Raw genomic sequence first — 14,086 nt, 5'->3', positions numbered from 1 at the left:
AAAAATTAGAATTTAAAAAAAAAATCGATTCAAAATGACGGTTCAAACTGGAATTGTAACTATCGATATGGAACTAGAACCACAATCACCCCTAAATTAGCTATAACATATTGTTAACTTGCTATAGGAGGAACCAGCTTGGTTGGCGTGAGTGGCCGTGTACTCTTGTCTCTTAAAAGAAGTCGGGAGTTCGAACGCCCTCTTGTATGGAAAAACCAATCTGGCCAGCACTTTGCCCCTTAATTGGGCTGGTGCGGTGCGAATGAGGATTAGTATGAGTATGGTACCGGGGGGATCTAATTGCACCATTTTTCAAGTTTGATGGCTTAATTGCACTTTTCATAAAAATTAAATGGTTTATTTGATTCTTATCCCTTTTACTTTTAAATCTAATATATGAAACGAGTTTATAACTCAAACATAATGATGGAGTAATTACAAATAGACCCATAGCGGGATAACACGAAGCGAACCAAGTCTGAAACACTGGAGGACACCTGAAACCGAGCCCGGCATGGCCAAGCTCCGTGCTTGGCCATGAGGTCTGCCACGCAGCCGAGTTCAGCGCTCGATCACGTGGTGGACCGCCTCAGTCGAGGTCAACCACCTCAGCTGAAGTCGACCACCGCAGTCGAGGTCAGCACTCGACCAAGCCCCGTGCTTGACCAAGTGAAGGGTCTTCGCGTTGGTCCGAGTCTTGCGGCATTTGTTTCGGTCCAAGGCGATTGTAACTCCCCACCATCTTCTCTGGGTAGTTAGGGCCGATTTAATGTATAGAAACACTCATTTGTGTATTGTTGAGGGATAATTCCTTCATTATCTTTTACATGGTCTTGTTATTACACGAATTCTCCTTTGTAATAGCATTGTGCTTTATTAATACAGCTATTGTCTCCATGACTTAACAGCATTGTCCTTTTATTACATTACTTTGCCATTAAAGTCGGCATTTACCTTTGTCTTTACATCATTATCCTATAACTTGTCATACCCTATAATTTTATCAAGTTAATTGATTTGGACCTCGGGCCAATATAATTTATCATTGATGCTTTCATTGAGAGCTCGACATACAAGCTCGAGCGTGCTATCATTCACTAGTTATGAAAAGGTCAGGATCCAATTCTCGCAACTCCCACAATTCACATAACATTCGTGCCCCGTCCCGTGCAAATGACCTCAATGGGACCACAAGTCGGCAAACATTGCTTGTGAGGTCAGCTGAAGACCTTAGAGATAGGATCAACAACAATCGTCAAGGCGACCCAACCCCGTTCGCTCCACCTCCAACCTTGGGCTTCCAAGAGGGGGTGGCCGCGATTCAACAAGCCGCCGCTTTGTTGCCTCAGCTCGTAGAAGGGTTTCAAGAGGGTATCTCAACTCCTCCGCTCGACCCCAACTTGCCTTAGAGGGTTCCACCCCTCCCAAGATGCGATGATGGCCCAAAGCACTCGCATACCCCGTACACCCGAACCTCAGGTGGACGGAGAAGTCCAATTCACACAACCCTCATAGCCCCCGTAACACCCACCTCACACCAAGTGGCAATGACGTCAACGGTACCTACGGGATCAACTCAACACCAACCGCAATGGCGGGTCGGCTAAAATTGTCCCACCACCAACCCCAGGCCTCCTAGACGAAGTGGACACAATTTTAAAAGTTACAACCTTGCTAACCCTCACCCCGCCCCCTTCGAGGCTGAGGGTGATGCTTGGCACCCGGTCTCAACGAGTGCAAAGAGCTCAAGTTGTTGGGGGAGGTTAATTTGCTTCGACCTTCGGCAAGACATATGGAGGAGGATGAACGAACTCGAGCCCCGAGGCTAGCTCATCGAAGGGACTCAAGGATGGGTATGACCTCATTAAGCCGACCCCGCTACCAAGATGCCATGCGAGGCTACACATGGGCAACCACCCCCGAACTCGTCCTCCTCAAGGCCAAGTATAATGCCAAGGGCCCAAGCCCGAGCTCGCCCACCATGAGTATGAAGAGTCCAACCTCGGCCTTTATGAACAAAAGGACCCCGAGCTCGGCCACCATGAACATGAAGAGCTTGAGCCCAGCCACCATGGGAATGAGGAGCTCGAGCTTGGCTGCCATGATCACAAAGTGTCCGAGCTCAGCCACCATGAGCACAAGGAGACGTAGCTCGATCGGTATGAGTAAGGCGGACCCGAGCTCGGCTGCTATGATCATGAGGATCCCTAGCTCGGCCACCAAGTGCAAGAGGAACCCTGAGCTCGACCACCAAGAGTAAGAGGAGCCCCGAGCTCGGCCACAAAGAGCACAAGGAGCCAGAGCTCGGCCGCTATGAGTAAGAAGAGCTGGAGCTCAACCGAGCTTGAGCTCGGTCACTATGAGCACGATGAGCCAATGCTCGCCCACTAAGAGCAATATGAGCCTTGAGCTCAGCCACGAAGAGCACAAGGAGCACGCGCTTGGCTATCACGAGCACATGGAACTCGAGCTCAATAACCATGGGCACGAGGAATTGGAGTAGTGACAAGGTCTAGCCTAAATGACATGGTGCGCAAGGAGATGAGGCACCCCAAAGTCCTCGTAAGTGAGAGAGACCTCGACCTCAATTTTCCTAAATGGAGTTATGGATCCCGACATCACCTATTGCCGTGAAAAGGATTAATTCTTAGCCGAGGCCGAAGCGCGCCGACCTCGAGTTTAGTTATCCTTATGGGCATTACGAGATTAAACCTCACTTAGTGCTGAATGAAAAAGTGAGAAAGTCTGTATGTAATCACGACTGTGGTCCGTCCCGATAGCTAATACCGGGTGGGGGGGGGGGGTTTACCAAACAAAATAATATGTCTATTACTGAAAATGATATTCCATTCTAGACCTATTCCGCGAACAAAACGTTCCTATCAGTGCTAATGGGCAATTCCACTACTAAACTCCTATAACCACTTTTCACCAATCACCATGTAACAACCATTAGGATCCCCAAACCAGTACCATTTGTCCTCATATGTTGGGCTTATATGAATTTTGGACCATTTATAATCTAATTGAAAATCAATGATACAAATTGATAAATGTCAATAGTTAATGACTACTTATAGAATTAACTCTTTTTTAATAATATTGCTTAATTCATAAATAATTAATAAATATTATAGCACGTGAAGAGTTTTTTTTTTTTTTTTTGAATACTACTAACTCTATTACAATGCAGTATCTGTTCGTAACTACTTTCTCAACCTATTGAATGTTAGTATTGCATCCACTGAGACTCGAATCCACCACCTCCCGTATAAAGGGAAATGTTTGATGCCACTGGACCACAAGGTCCTTCGCAGCACATGAAGAGTTGAAAAGTAAGGACGGGAAAGCATTTCAACAACTCTTCAATCCTTAGTTATTTATTTATTGTTTATTTTTATGAAAGCTATTACTTATGAGTTATGAGGGAAAACTTAGTTGACTCTTCAATCCTCTTCTACTTTAAAATACTGCTAAAAAGCATTTGTTCATGGACAACTACCCAAATTAGGCGGTAAAAAGTTATGTGATTAAAATAAAAATTTATAATTATATAAATATAGTATTCCTGTTTGTTATTATTAAAAGAACAAATCAGTGCTCCAAGTGAAATCATTAAAAAAAGAAGAAGTTCCGAAGCAAATAAATACGGAGTATTATGTAAATGAGAAATTTAAATCAACTTATTATAAATTAAGAAATAAAAGTTTATTTTTTACTCCAATTATGAACCATTGGTTATTTTCATTTCTAGTTTTAAAAGTTACAAAATGATATAAACTTTCCCAAAATATTGCAATTCTGGTCCTAACTAATGAAACCTTCTAATACTATTAGGCTTTGTAATGTAAATTTAAGTAAATTTATTTAGTCCTAGCACAAAAGCATAAGAGCATTAGAGGGTTTTGTTCACAGATCAGAATTGTAATATTTTTGCCTGCATGGGCAACTCAACTAGTCTTAGAAGTGAAATTTATCACAATAGATCAATGATCGAGTCTCACTAGTGATAGTATGGAAGCAATCTCTCAAAATAAGATATGTTTTTTGTATGTAATGAGCAAAAGTAAATTGTTAGGTCGGTGTGTGTAGGCGCTTGGGATAGGCGATTCTACCTTTTGTCACAAGAGAATTGTAACATTTTTGCCTACATGGGCAACTCAACTGGTCGTAGAGGTGAAATTTATCACAATAAACCAATAATCGAGTCTCACCAGCGACAGTATAGGAGCAATCTTTCAAAATGAGGAAGATTTTTTGTGCGTAATGAGCAAAAGTAAACTATCAAATCGGAGTGTAGGGACGCTTGGAGTTGGCGATTCCACCTTTACTCACAACAGATTTGTAACAATTTTGTAATGTATAAACTACAAAGTAACATTTGTAGCGAGATAAAAATTAGAGTCATTTCCATTTTTGGTTCTACTGTTATTGGGGCATTGCCAATTTTAGTCCACTTCATTAATTTTTGCCACATTACGACCAGTCTTATTTAGTTCTTGCTTCTTTTAGTCCACCGTTAAAATTTTTGTCAAATAACCATCTAAAATAGAGATATTTTGGTCTTTTCATGCTTTGATCATCTCCTTTACCCTGTGCAGTAGTCTTCCTTACACATTTTCATCTAATGAAGAGGTCCGGCGAAAGCCATGGCTTTGTAATGTGGCTCACATGGCTTCCGCCGTACCTTTTCATTGGATGAAAATGTGTAAGGAAAACTATTGCAAATGGTCAAGGAGATGACCAAAACATGAAAAGACCAAAAATACTCATGTTTTGGACGAGCATTTGACAAAAATTTTAACGGTGGACTAAAAGTGGCAAGGACTAAATAAGACTGGCCGTAATGTGACAAAAATTAATAAAGTGGACTAAAATTGTCAATGCCGCAATAACAGTAGGACCAAAAATAAAAATGACTCTAAAAATTAATTGTGGGAGACAAAAAGAGATTAAAGAGAAAAAAAAATTACCATAATATTTGCATACACTTGTGGTGTTGTGGAGCTCTAAAATATCTCTAAATTGAAATTAGCTCTCAACCACCCACTTTCTTTACCACTTTTTCCATATCTATACTCACATTCAAGTGGGTGGTAAAAGAGAAAAGGAAGTAATTCTAGTGTGAAGTTGAAAGGAGAAGGGATTTGAGAAAGGGAAAGCAGTGGGAGCAGAAAACAGTGATTGCAATTTGGAAGCAGTCCCTTTCTCCTTTTCTTTTCTTTCTGGGTACTTTAATATTAGTATTTTTTTGGGGGGCACTTTCTTTGACATGTGTGGGTCTCTGTCTTCTTGTAGGGCAATGAGTCTTTATGATGTGGAGAAGAAGCCATTTTAGCTGAAATAATGCGGGACATACACCGCAAACAAGGCTACAGGAGAGGGGTTGAAAATCTGTCAAAAAATGAAAAAAGTTGTGGGGAAATTGAAGACATTTTGGTAGAATCTTTTTTGTTTGCTTGTATTATTGTCTGCTTTTCATGATGGCTATGGAGGCTCCGGGTTCATGTCTTGGTAAAAACCAGTGATTCTTGTCAAGAAAATTAGAGAAAGAAGAGCTCAAAATAAGAGAATGCTTTTCTTTTCTTCCTTTTTCTCTGTGATTCTCTCCCTCTATTATTATTGATATAAATGAAGCACTGAGTTGGTCAAAGATTGAACTTTTGGTCCAATTTTGTATCTGGGTTGGGGCTAAAGATTGAATTTTTTATAGATTTCACATTCTGGGTCGGGTAAAAATTGAATTTTTACCATATCTTGAGTTCCAGAGTTGATATTTGTGACTCAATTGCTGGTTTCTAGCTGAACTAAAGGTAGGAAATGTTTTGTATTATCCCAAGAGTTTACTGTCCTGATTAAGTATACAAACTGAAAATTTTTTGGATTTTGTGCAGAGAGAAGGGAGGAGGTTGGAGAGCTTCAGAGAAACAAAAATGGCAGACAATATAGATGGTTCTTTGCTATCTCCCACAGGGAACAATAGAAAGCCCACTTCATTTTTCAGTTCTTCAAAGTTGTTTACTAGTTTTTCTGGGAAAAATTTGGGTGAGGCTGAGGTTATGATGAGCCCAACTTCTATACTTGATACTAAACCCTTTGGATCTTTCATAAACCCATTTTGGAATGACACAAAATCCCCCAAAAGAGAGAGTAGAGTGAATTTGGGGTCAAAGGGTGTAGGTCTAGGCCTAGTTGATGCTCTGATTGATGAGAAATCTGAGTCAAAACAGTTAAACAGTACAAGTAGAATGGTTGTTTTTGGGTCACAGTTGAAGATTCAGATCCCATCTGTTGTTTCTGCAGCTAGTTCACCATCATCCCCTAGTGATTTTGGGATCAAGACCAGGAATTCCCAGTGGGGTTCTTTTTCGGCCAAGAAATCGCCATTTGGATCCCCAGAATCTGGGCTGGAAAACCCGAACTCATCGGGTTCAGTTCATAGCTGCCTCTCTGCTAGTAAGATGGAGCTCTCAGAGGACTATACTTGCGTGATCTCGTATGGCCCAAATCCAAGAACCACTCATATATTTGACGATTGCATTGTTGAGAGTTGCTTTGGTGTTGCTAGGTATTCTGAACCGAAGAAGGGGAACCGCTCGATGAGCTATCCTTCTCAGAATTTTCTCAGCTTCTGTCACACTTGCAAGAACAACCTTGGACTAGGCAAAGATATTTACATGTACAGGTAAACTCGAATCGAAGTTTTTCTTTAATTTCTTGCTTGCATTATGGCTTCATTTGAGTTTGATTCTATTTGTCCTAGCTCTTTGGTATGCATATTCAAAAGTATCTCTATGAATTCCTGAAGAGTGAAAACTAGCACATGTAGTTAGGTAGAATAAAGCTGGGATTCCTCCTTATCCATTGTTTGGTTTGACTGTTAATCCTGGTTCATTAATAATACAGCTACAATCTCATATTCAACAATGATTTTACCTAAAGATTTAATACCCAATTTAGTCACCCACTATGGTGGTTTTTACCTAATTTAGTCATCGACTATAGTGATTTACCCAATTTAATCCTTGACTATAATGGGTTTGCTCGATTTAGTCCTTGATTCTAACGGCCAATAGAGTCATAGGACTCAATCAGGTAAACTCATTGAAGTTCAGGACCCAGTTAAGTACAAAAAGTCATTTAGAACTAAATCGAGAAAATAACTATAGTCGATGACTAAATTGGGTATTAAATCCTCTGTAAATGTTTGCATGGTATCCAATACATCCATAAATTGATATTTCCACACATTTGTGCTCTTGAAGGGGGGAGAAGGCATTCTGCAGCAGTGATTGCAGGGACAGAGAAATGATGTTGGAAGAGGAAGGAATGCAAATTTCAGAATTTGAAGAAGAAGAAGGCTATGATGTTTTTACTTCTTGATAATAATTCTCTACTCTTAATGCTATGCTTTCTGTACATATATATTCTGACTTTTGATATTCCTTCTTTCACCTTTCTTTCAGTATATATTTATGAATCTTTGCCAAATATCTTCTTGTTTAGTGATATAAGTTGGATGAGGTATCAAAATCTATCCCCTTCTCCTATCACAGTAGATGTAAAACAAAAAGGAAAACTGGTGAAATAGGCTTTTAAACTTTATACGAAAAGGCAATTAAGCTTCTGCATTTTTAAAAGGTGAAATTAAGTCCATCAACATGTTATTTTCGTGCATCAAAATGCACCAACCAGTCATGGACTTGTCATAGTCGATCACTATTGTTCTGGCAAACATCGGCAACTTTCCGGTGGTTGGTAGTTGAAGTTCCCGCGACCAATTATGGATGGTTATCTTCTCTAGAGAAGACGACTAGAATGGAGAAGGCGGTTTGTTGATTAGATTTATTTGACCGATTTTAATAAATTAAAAAGTTTAATTGCATTTTTTAAAAGTGTAAAGTCTAATTGCTCTATCTTGTAGGTTAAGGTTTACTTTATCCCTTTCCCAAATAAAAATAAAACAAGCAATCTTTGTTTAGGATAAGAAGGCTGAGATGATTTAGTCTTGATTGAGTAAAAGATAGGTAGATGATTGGTTTATGTACATGCGTATTGATTGGCTGTGAATGTTGTGTGTGTATATAGTAATATATTAATATGAAGGATTGATTACTTTATTAATTATTGACATCATACTGTTAAACAATGACCTGAACTGAGCAGATTCCTTTTTCTTTTTATAGTATCCTTTTCTGCAATTCATCAGAGAATGAGTGAAAGACACATTTTAGTCACCTTATCCAATAAATTATACATGAAACGATTACTACCGAAGAGAGATCTATTGTGTAGTACGGAGACTGTCTCATTTATTCTTATTCGTAAATCGGGTTGAGTCAAGTTCAATCGATATGAAAATGTAATACTTATATTAACAAATATAATACTAATTAGGAATAAAGTGTTTGTTACTTATAAGGAAAATGTAATATTTTTATATTTTAATGTAAAAATATTATATTTTTCATGAAAAGTATTTATATTTTACTTTTGAGTATATTTTGATTTAAAAGTATTACATTTTCCCAGTAATAAACATTTTATTTCTTATTAGTATTACATTTTTAATATAAGCATTACAATTGATCTTGACCCGACCGATCTCACGGACAATGATTCGTGAGACGATCTCACACAAATTTGTCTTATAAATTTACAACGAGGAAGCAATATCATCAATTTTTTTTTAAATTTTTTGGCGGAAAAACACTATCATCAATTGTTATAAGTGTACAATGATCTTTTCTTAGATGTGATTATAAGTGCTTACTCTAAGGAAGGTGTCAAGATCATGGTCCACCTTATAAGGTGAACTACATAAAAGAAAAATAATTCCAACTTAAAATATGTTTCTCTAATTTTTTTTTACAATAATGTTAATTACAATTTACAATATAGTACAAATGAACCTAAAATACGTTCATTAATAGAATACTAGAGGTTTATTTTTATAATACAATAGGTTCGTTTTAACAATATTGCAAGTTCATCAATAAAAAACTAATTAAATATATTGAGTACAATTCAAAAGATATCAATAGGATATTTTTAATAATATATTTTGTAACATTGATTTTATTTATGCAAAAAAAATAAAAAAAGTAAACGATAATATGTGTAAATGATAGTAGGGATTAGTAGGCAAATTGATGTCATTTTAATGAACCTAAAGTATTATAAGAATGAACCATGGCCATTGATACTTTATAATGAATCTACAATATTATAATAATGAATCATGATCCGTAATATAATTTGGCAATTGTTGTCAAATGGATTAGTTAGCCAGAGAAGTATAATCCATGCCCGATTTGTTTTGTCAGCTCAATTCAGTCCATTTAGTACAATGGGTGGACTTGAAGGATTGTTATAGCAACGTCACATTGTAAGGTGAACCAAAATAATTTTTTTAACATTAAATATTTTTTATAAAAATAAAATTAATATATAAAAATTATATCATTAAAAATTCAAATTAAGATCTTTTAAATGACACCCATATTAATATTTTTATTTTAATATAACATGTAATTATATTAAATCTCTATATTAAATTCATTTTCAATATACTACTAATTTATTTTTAAAATACTGTAGATTTATTTTTACAATATTAATGCAAATATATACATCATTATACTGATAAATGTTAAATAAGTTCATTAAGCAAAAACAACAAGTTCATTTTTAAAATACTAAATGTTCATTTTCACAATTATAATTGTAACTATATTATAATGATGGATCTCAATTAGATTCATTAATGAAACGATGGAGATTCATTTTTACAACATTGCGTTTCATTTTTACAGTACTAAATGTTCATCATTACAATAATAATGCAATTACATCATAATATTGATGAACCTAAAATAGGTTCATTAAGAGAATATTATTGGAGGTTCATTTTCATAATACAAAAGGTTCATTTAATCAATATTACAAATCAATCAATAAATAATTAAGATTAAAAAAATATTAATAAGAGTATCATTCAAAAGATCTCAATGAGATATTTTAAATAATATATTTTGTAACATTGATTTTTTATAAAAAAAATAAAGAATAATATGTGTAAATAATAATATGCAAATTGATGTAATCTAAATGAACCTATAATATTATAATATTATAATAATGAACAATGATCAATGATGCTTTTTAATAAACCTATAGTATTTTAATACGGAGTAATAAACAATGGTCCATGATATAATTTGCCTAGATTATGACTAATCCATTTTATACTATGGATAAGACAGGACTTTAATTTTTGGCAAAAACTTGTGTGAGACCGTCTCACCATGAGACGGGTCGGATCGGGTCGGGTCAATATGCAAATGTAACACTTATATGCACAAATGTCATACTTATATGCTCAAATGTGATACTAATCAGGAATAAAATTTTTGTTATTTATAAGGGTAAATGTAATACTTTTAAGGGAAAATACAATACTTTTACATTTCGATTTAAAAGTATTACATTTCTCCACAAAAGTATTATATTTGCCCTTATAAGTAATGGGCACTTGTCAACATTACTTATTATGAAAAATGTATTACTTTTTCTCTAATAAGTAACAAAAATTGTATTTTTGATTAGTGTTATATTTGAGCATATAAGTATGACATTTGCATGGTGCCTTGACCCGACCTGACCTGTCTCACGAATAAGAATCCGTGAGACGGTCTAACACAAGTGTGACCCTTAATTTTTTTACCTTCGTTGACCCTTACATAGTTACATTTAGAAAAAAAAAGATATAATATACATATTGACAAATGAGCTTAAAGAATTTTTAATTTTGCTCAAAAAGAAGGGGGGACTCATTTCAAGAAGCTTGGAAATAAAGCTTCAAGCAATTGTTGCGCCAATACCCACCGTATCTCACGCAATTTACAGGTCGATCTATTTTATAATGGATTAAATGCCTAAATCCGTAGTGCTGTGGATCATAGAGCTGATGGGTACATTTGCCATGAAAATGAGGATCAAGCTATTCAAATATTGAATCAATTGCAAGCTGGCAATAATCAGGTTGTGGGTGTGAGTGAAGTAGCCATTGCTTATAAGCTAGATCGTAAGCTTTCAAAACACAATCCAATAAGATTTAAGACCAATTTTGGCTACTCATGGTCCTCGAGTGGATCAATGTTTAAATAAAATGGTCATGAGGTTAGACACACTGCAGTTTCCTACACTCATGTAAACTTTCCTTAGTTGATAGAGGATGTGAGTTATATGAACTCATTGATTTAGAGCTGAAATTCCTTTTTATTTGTGCTGGAACTGACATATTAGATATGGATGGATGCAAATACCATTACAAAATTGTCATTCCGGCATGTTTTGGCTGAAGGGGTGACCGACGTTGTCAATTTTGGCATGAAAATAATAGTCGTGGGACCAAAATTTAATTTGCATTTACTCTTGATAAAATCCATGAGAATATAATTTTAATAAGGATGATAATTAGTTGGCTAGGACGTTGTTAGATACTATTGAACATGTGTCCAAAATTTGAGGATAGTGTGTTTTTCAAGTAGAATACACTAGGACTATTAGAAGTTTAATGTATCTAATAGGTTATACTTGGCAAGATATTACCTTTGCCATTAGTAAACTTAGTAGATATACTAGTAATCCTAGTGATGATCACTAGAAGACAATAGTAAGGGTGATGAGATACTTAAGCTATATTCGGGACCTTTGATTGCATTATGAAGAGGTCTTTTTTGCACACGCGTATCAAAGGTTTGGTGTAAAGGTGAAATGAGAAGTTAAAGCCCCGAGTGTCGTACTCTAGGAATGATAAATTTGGAAGATTCAAGAGATTTGTGTCGGAAGGATTTCAAGTGTGTCAAGCATTGGTCTAAGCAACACATAGTACAATGGAATTGAAAAGTGAGAGAGAGAGAGAGAGAGAGAGTATACAATAGACAAACAACAATCAAAGAAAGCGGCCTAGGAGTGTCCTTATGTTGCAACATGAATTAGTGTAAAGGATATGAGTGTGTGTGCATGAGGATTATTGCAATTTCAAGAGGAGTAGTGAGCAAGTGCGTAGCCAATTTTTGGTCTCTACGCCTCTCATAGGTCAATATGGAACCCAAGTGTCCATAAGCTCTATGAGGCAATTCATCAAACACCTAGTCTATACTCTTTCTCGGGCCATGCCCTCTCGGATCTATAATGGGGAATGTGATAGGATTACAAGGCTAACCTAGGCTTAACAATCTATTGCCTAAGCCTAGTATTCCGAGATCATTCATGAAGTCGGGCCCTACTCCAAGAACACAACACAAATCATCATCCACAACAAGAAATTCATACAATCTTCATCAACACACTCCAATAATTAGGTCTAAAGCACACTAATCAATCACATTGCAACATAAGGAACAATCCTAGCCCTAGGAGCTTAGCTACTCATGATCTTGCATTGCATCAAATTGAAGAATATCATCATGCTAAAAGCAAGAATTAAAAGATTAAAAGGAAATTTATTACCAATCTTCAATCTAGATTACAATAATCAATTGAGAGAAGAATCAAGCTCTATCACCAAAGTTGTCACTCCTTTGATCTAGAACTTCCTTCGTTTTCTTGTGAATTTGAGAGCTAAAATCTCGAGAGAGAAATATTGCAAAGTGTTACTAAGAAGATATTTTCTCTAAAATGAATCTAACCCCCTAAAATATCTAAAAATCCTACTATTTATAGAAGAAAATCGAGCCTAGTCCATCTTGCCTCACCCACACCGCCCTCACATGCGTGGCACCAGCGTGATTCGCGTCCAATATGCATCCACGCTCAAGATCACGGCGTGATTCAGGTTCAGCAAGCTTCCATGATCATGATCACGCGTGTGATAGCAACGTGATTTGAATTCATAGAGCAATCACACTGAGTGCCACGCGCGTGACAAGGGAGTGATTTTCTCATTCTTCTGTGTTTTTACAAATGCATCCGTTTTGAGCTCCTTTACCACCCCTTTTTGTCCATAAATCACCAAAGACACTCAAATACACATATTAGAGGGCTTTGCAATGTAAAATGACATTTTATTGCTTTTTACTCATAAATCATGCACAAATCATTCAAACTATGCACAAAATGCCTTCAAAATAAAAGGTGAACATCATGCAAGCAAGCATACAAAAATGTAAACTTAATTGGTTCTATATAAGGCTCACTTGGTGTAAAGAGGTAATTTTCAAGGATATTCCACGAATTGGACTATTTGACAGACACATCATTAAGTCAAATTTCCAAAATGATATAAACAATGACACACTCTTCCATTCACACACAACTTTCAAATCAAACACCATATCAAAGTAAAAAATTTTCAAATTTAAGCACAACGCGCGTCCTTTCCACACTTTAGAACAAACATTGTCCTCGATGTTCACTTTAAACACCGGGTGAAAAAGCTAAGAACGACACGGGTCAACTTTTGAAGGGTGTCCCTTTCCACACTTTAGGAATAAGCATGGGACTAGAATAATCATTTGTGCAAGCTAAATGAAGCAATAAAGCACAATTATGAAAGCAAAAGCCATTTTCCACACTTTAGGAATAAAAACTAGGGCTACAAGAGTATAAGAGATAGAGAAATAAACTCCCCTCTTGCAAAGTATTTCCTCAAGTATATCCTCATCAATTGCCTTTGCCCCAACCTCATGCTATGGGAAATTTCAACCATACCATCAACAACCTGTCAGTGGCATAATCTAAGCATAGGAAATACATGAAAGATAAGAGTGATCAAACACTCCAAGTATACCACTTATTCAATTTCCCTCGACGCGATTTGAATATAAGCAAGTAAGGTCAAACCAAAGCATAAAGTAGCAAGTGTAAGCATTATCAGAATTGAAAGCTAAAAAATACCCAAAAATGTAACCATAGAGAATATAAAAGTGCTAGAATTCAAAAATATTTGAAAGTAAAGTGCTGAAAGTAAAGGTGTGAGAAATTAAAGTAAAGTAAAGTAAGGGAGCACCCCACGCACGGGGTACCTAATGTTTATCATAGGATAGAAACAAGTATCCAGGAATTAGTGGAATCATGTGGG

The 14,086-nt window shown here is 36.3% G+C and overlaps 1 protein-coding gene across 1 annotated transcript; it reads left to right on the top strand.

Annotated features, from left to right (window-relative positions):
• Positions 1-5,167: 5,167 nt before the first annotated feature.
• On the top strand, positions 5,168-7,511 carry LOC116016568 (FCS-Like Zinc finger 8-like). The gene is made up of 3 exons (XM_031256900.1): positions 5,168-5,813; positions 5,895-6,685; positions 7,266-7,511. Exons 2-3 carry the CDS (start codon positions 5,934-5,936, stop codon positions 7,381-7,383), a joined length of 870 nt encoding a protein of 289 aa, XP_031112760.1. The 5' UTR covers positions 5,168-5,813; positions 5,895-5,933; the 3' UTR covers positions 7,384-7,511.
• The last annotated feature ends 6,575 nt before the right edge of the window (positions 7,512-14,086 follow it).

Source organism: Ipomoea triloba, chromosome 1, assembly GCF_003576645.1.
Source record: "Ipomoea triloba cultivar NCNSP0323 chromosome 1, ASM357664v1".
In the NCBI taxonomy this organism is placed as follows: domain Eukaryota; kingdom Viridiplantae; phylum Streptophyta; class Magnoliopsida; order Solanales; family Convolvulaceae; genus Ipomoea; species Ipomoea triloba.
The sequence above is the reverse complement of the archived record's forward strand: the minus strand, read 5'-3'. Positions and strand labels throughout refer to the sequence as shown.

Bases quoted from the DNA above. Each gene is read 5' to 3' on its own strand.
- LOC116016568 (XM_031256900.1), top strand. From the start codon at position 5,934: ATGGCAGACAATATAGATGGTTCTTTGCTATCTCCCACAGGGAACAAT. The intron at 6,686-7,265 runs GTAAACTCGAAT...GTGCTCTTGAAG, and splicing joins AAAGATATTTACATGTACAG to GGGGGAGAAGGCATTCTGCA.